The 5,812-nt window shown below is 44.6% G+C and overlaps 1 protein-coding gene and 1 long non-coding RNA gene across 2 annotated transcripts in view; both read left to right on the top strand.

Annotated features, from left to right (window-relative positions):
* Window positions 1–861, top strand: part of sptbn5 (spectrin, beta, non-erythrocytic 5) — an 81,168-nt gene extending 80,307 nt beyond the window's left edge. The window contains exons 72-74 of the mRNA XM_032499798.1: window positions 1–35; window positions 322–405; window positions 835–861. The exon at window positions 1–35 is cut by the window's left edge and continues 34 nt beyond it. Of these exons, the coding sequence (XP_032355689.1) occupies window positions 1–35; window positions 322–405; window positions 835–861 (146 nt within the window). The remainder of the gene's footprint in view (window positions 36–321; window positions 406–834) is intronic.
* Window positions 862–932: 71 nt separating this feature from the next.
* Window positions 933–4,725, top strand: LOC116670226 (uncharacterized). Its single transcript, XR_004326970.1, has 4 exons — window positions 933–978; window positions 2,438–2,555; window positions 3,190–3,191; window positions 4,549–4,725. It is a non-coding gene; the product is annotated as an uncharacterized LOC116670226 (long non-coding RNA).
* Window positions 4,726–5,812: the final 1,087 nt, after the last annotated feature.

Here is a 5,812-nt window from a genome sequence, read left to right on the forward strand (position 1 = left end):
TGCTGGAGATCAAACTGAAACAAGGAGGAAACAAGGTGAGAATCTCTGACCTCAGACAGAAGTACAGAGCCATGAAAATGTTATATCGTTTAATACATAATGCAATTTCACATAATTATGGAACAGATTACAGAATAGTGGAGGAAAATAATTAAGTTTTAGCTCTACTTAAGTGTTCAGTTGTGAAATATTAAAGCTAAAAATCTGAAATGATTCCGTACAGGCGTTGTGTCCTTTGTGCTGATTGGCTGACAGGTGTGTGTTGCCTGCCTGTGATTGGCTGACAGGTGTGCGTTGTCTCTCTGTGATTGGCTGCTGCAGGGTCTGGAGCACTGGGAGGACGTGTTTGCGGTTCTGCAGGGAGAGACGCTGAGTCTGTTCAACGACCGAGCCGCCGCCGCACAGGTAGCACACACCTGTGGAATAATTACAGCACGGGAACCCAGGATAAAGTTGATTAAAAAGAGGAAGAAAAAAAATCATCTTTTGGAAATTTATCTTAATGCCTTAATTAAAAAAAATTGGAAAAATCCAAACTTTAAGGACACCGATTTTCTTTGTGAATGAATAATGTTTGTTTAATAAATAAAAAGTTTTTCTTAAAATACACCCCCCTATGTTAAGATACAGGGGGCCAAGTATACACCCCCCCATGTTAAAATACAGGGGCATAAGTATAAAACCCCCTATGTTAAAATACAGGGGCATTTGTATACACCCCCTATGTTTTAAAAACAGGGGGCATTGTATACACCCCCCCATGTTAAATACGGGGCATTAGTATCACCCCCTAGTTAAATACGGGGAAAATTAAAACCCCCCCCCGAAATACAGGGGCTTAGAACACCCCCCATGTTTTAAAAACTATTTTAAATTTTGATTGTTTCCCCGAGGGTCTAGGGGGGCCTCCTTCCAATGGGGGGGGTGTTGCCGGGAGAACCTCTACCGGAGGGAAAGGGAAAAACCCTTTAAACTGATGTGAGTGCGGCACGTTTGATTTGGGCTTATATTTAGATGATATTTTTTACATTTTTTAATTTAATACATTTAAAAAAAAACCCCCACCAAATTACAAATTGTGTTTTTGGGGCCCCATGCAGTTTACCCGTTTACGGTTGAAAAAGGGCCCCACCTTTAAAAAATTTTCTATTACTACTACTATACAAACTATTAGAAATTTAAAAATTAAAAAAAAATTTAAAAAAAAAAAATATAATATATTAATATTCATCATCAGAATCATTTATAAAGACAAATAATGATTTGATGAAATTTTAAAAAAAAGAAATAAAAAAGGACGGTAATTTTTTGGGGCGTTGTATATCGTCCACCAGAGGGGTTTTACAAATCCCCTAGTGTGGCGTTGTAGCTGTCCCCCAAGGGGCGCTCTACAAGTCCCCCTAGTGATGGGGTGCATGTTGCCAAAGAGGAGCTCTACAAAGCCTTTTTAGGTGGGGTTTATTTGTCCACGAGGCGCTCTACAACGTCCCGTTAGTGATGGGGTTTTCATAGTCGTCCCAAAGACGTTTCAAAGTCCGTGTGATGGCGTTGCATAGTTGTCCACCAAAGGGCGCCTACAACTCCCCGTTTGTGGGGTTAGTTGTCCCCAGAGGAGCCTAAAACCCCTCCCTGTTTTGATGGGGTTGTAGTCGGCACAGAGGGCGTCACAAATCCCCTTAGGTGGCGTTGCATAGTCTGTCCACCAAAGGGCGTTCCCCCCCTCCCCGTAGTGATGGCGTTGCAAATCTGTCCCCCAGAGGCGCTCTACAAGTCCGTTTGTGAGGGGTTTCATGGGCCCCCCAGAGGCGCTCTAAAAAGTCCCTGTTGGAGGCGTTTCATAGTCGTCCCCCAGAGGGCGCTCTACAAGTCCGTTTGTGATGGGGTTTATAGTCGTCCCCCCAGAGGGCCTCTACAAACCCCCGTAGGATGGCGTTGCATAGTCGTCCCCCCGAGGACGCTTCCAAAGCCCTGTTTGTGATGGCGTTGGGAAGTCTGTCCCCCAAGGACGCTCTACAACGTCCCTGTTAGTGATGGCGTTGCATAGTTGTCCACCAGAGGACGCTCTACAACGTCCTGTTAGTGATGGCGTGCATAGTCTGTCACCAGAGGACGCTCTACAAAAGTCCCTGAAAATTTTTTTTAATGTGTTTTTTGTTAAGTTTCATATTTACTTTTGTATTCTGCTACATTTTATTCATCAGAACTTTAATATATTTGGGGGAGGGGACTCATATTAATGTTAAAAACCTCGTTAAGGGACATTTCCATGCCGTGGGACCTTTAAATAACTTTAGAATTTAAGATGTTTTGTACTAAAACTGCATCTAAGGATTTATTTCAGTGCGCTGAAGCTGCAGATTATCTTCTTTGTTAATCAATGGTTTCTAAAACTGTGTGTGTGTGTGTGTATGTGTGTGTGTGTGTGTGTGTGTGTCAGACTGGAGGACGGCAGTCAGTTCCTGTTTGCAGCGTCCAGCAGAGACCTGCAGCTGCTCTGGGGGGAAGAAACTCCAAAAGGCTCAGAATCTACCAGCAGCGACTCTGACGACTCTAGGGTACCCCCACACACACACACAAACACAAGACAACACAGAACATACACACACACACAGCCACCACACCAACACTCACGCAAGCACAGAAACACACACACACACACACAGCCACACAACCACACACAAACACAGACCACACACACACACAACCACAAACACAGACACTCACACACACACAAACACACACACACAGACAGGACACACACACACACGCACACACCACAAACACACACACACAAAAACACACAGACACACAAGTGGGTTTATATCTTTGTGGGGAACAGTCATCTGAAAATTGCATTCCAGCCCTCACCCTCACATACCCATAACTAACCCTAACACAACCAGAACCGAACCCTAAACCCTTACCCTTAACCCTAACCCTAACCATAACTAAACCCTAACATAACCTAACCCTAACCATAACTAACCCTAACCATAACCCATAACCACTAACCATAAACCGAACCCTAACCTAACCTAACCATAACCCTACTTAACACTAAAAAATCCTAAAAACCAAGTATTATTCCTCAATCAGCCCTTTAATTTGGGGGTCCAGCATTTTGTCCCCACTAAGCTTGTCAGGGGACCCCATAAGTATACGGTATTCCGGTTTTTGGTCCCCACAAAGGAGTTAAACATAGTTACACACACACCACACACACCAGACGACCACAACACATAACAAACAAACCACAACATCCAGAGTACGGTTTATTGACATGCTCTTTATAGGAAGGCCCTGGGAGATAAAAACTGTTGCTTATGTTTTGGCGCGTATAAATAAAGTTGAATGGAATAAATAATAAGTGGAACCAGTAAACAGACTTATTAGAGACAGTGTTGCTAGGTTATTACTCAGAATTGAATCAGAAGTCAGCTGTTCATCAGAGTGATGGCTTGTGGGTAGAAGCTGATTGGGGGTATACTGTATACTGAGGGTTAAGTACCTAAAACACTTTGCAACGAGTGTGATTTTGTCAGCGTTTTAAAAGTTCTGAGGTTTGATTTATCAATATTTTTGTACGGCTTTCATCCACTCGGCTCTGCTCTAAAGAAACTACATTTCCCATAATTATTTCTGAAGGTGAACACAAAGCATTTGCATCAAACCGGTGTGCTGTCAGGCGCTGAGTGTTTGACCTTTCGAGTCGGAGCGGCCGTCAGGGATCAGGCCTGTCCGTATCACGGTTCCACTGGCCCCCTGGGGGGGGGGGTGGGGGGGGGGGTATGGCATCCGATATTAAGGTTAGATAACAGGACTTCAGATACAGTATGGGACCACTAAGGTCTATATAAAGAGACTTCAGATACAGTTATTAGGGACCACTAAGGCTATATAAGAAGACTTCAGATACAGTATAGGGACACTAAGGTCTAATACAGAGACTTCCGATACAGTATTAGGACCCACTAAGGGTATATATATAAAGAGACGTCAGATACAGATAGGGCCACTAGGTCTATATAAAGAGAGTTCAGATACAATTAGGGCCCACTAAGGTTATATAAAGAGGATCAGATACAGTATTAGGGACCACGAAGGTCATATAAAGAGACTTCAGATACAGTATTAGGGGACAATAAGGTCTATATAAAGAGATTCAGAGACAGTGTGATGAGGGACCCACTAAGGTCTACATACAAGAGGCTTCAGATCACTATAGGGGACCACTAAGGTCTAGATAAAGAGAATTCAGAACAGTATTAGGGGGCCCAATAAGGTCTATTATAAAGAGACTTTCAGATACAGTCTTAGGGGACCAATACGGTATATATAAAGAGCTTCAGATACCGTATTAGGACCACTAAGGTCTATATAAAGAGACTTCGAAACAGGTAGGGCCCATATAGGTCTTATAAAGAGACTCAAACCGTATCAGGGACACTAAGTCTATATAAAGAGAATTTCAGATACAGACAGGCTACTAAGGTCGAATAGAGCACCATTGTTGGGACCGTTAGATTAACAGTAAGAATGTTCATGGAGGAGCGTATCGGTCAACACTGAGTTGGAGAAGTTGGCGAGGGGATCGGACGATCCGTCTCCGACCAAACTGCTGTACCAGAGACCTGAGAGCAGGGGGAGAGTGACAGTGTCACGGAGGGAAAGTTGTCCATGGAGGGAAAGGCTCTCCAAACCTCCTAACACGTTATTACAACAAACACGTTACCAGAGGAGGGGGAGAAGCAACAGGTGAGCCACACTGATATCATCCATATGGTGACTTGGTGATGTTGGAGGAGTATGGGATGTATGGATGAGTATGGAGATGTATGGCGAGTAGGCGATGTATGGCCGATGTATGGAAGAGTATGGCGACGTTTTTATTGGATGAGGTAGGGAATGTATGGCGAGTTATGGCCGATGTATGGGGCGTGTATGGATGATGTATGGATGATGTATGGCCGATGTATGGCGCGTATGGCCGACGTATGGCCGACGTATGGCCGACGTATGGATGATGTATGGATGATGTATGGATGATGTATGGAGGATGTATGGATGATGGTAGGCGCGTATGCAGAGTATGGCGACGTATGGCGACGTATGCGCAGACGTAGGATGATTATGGATGAGTCTGGCAGAGATTATGGGCCGGATGTATGGCTGATGTATGATGATGTCTGGATGATGTCCGGTATGGCGATGTATGAGATGTATGGATGGGTTTGGCGGAGTGTGGAGATGTATGGTGATGTATGAGTATGGCGATGATGAGTATGGGGGTGTGGATGAGTGGCTGATGTATGGCTGCGTTGGCTGTGTATGGCGCTGTATGGCTGATGTATGGCAGATGTATGGATGATGGATGCGGAGTATGGCCGAGTATGGCCGCTGTTTATGGCGATCTATGGATGATGTATGGCGGATGGAGGCGATGTAGGCTGATGTATGGAGATGATTATGGCGGATTGATATGGCCGATGAAGGCCGATGTAGGGATGATTGTATGGATGATGTAGGATGATGTATGGCAGATAATGGCGTGTCGGGCCGATGTATGAGATGTATGGATGATGTATGGCAGATGAATGGCCGATGAATGGCCGATGTATGGCCGATGTATGGCCAATGTATGGCTGATGTATGGATGATGTAGGGGATTATGCTGAGGAGGGATGCATGTTTGGCGGTGTAATGGACGAGTATGGCTATGTATGGGGATGGATGGATGATCTATGGCGGGTAGCGAGTATGTATGGAGGATAATCTGAGGATATTGGATGGATGATATCTGGTCATCCCGCTC

This window comes from Etheostoma spectabile, chromosome 20 (assembly GCF_008692095.1).
Source record: "Etheostoma spectabile isolate EspeVRDwgs_2016 chromosome 20, UIUC_Espe_1.0, whole genome shotgun sequence".
Lineage (NCBI taxonomy): Eukaryota > Metazoa > Chordata > Actinopteri > Perciformes > Percidae > Etheostoma > Etheostoma spectabile.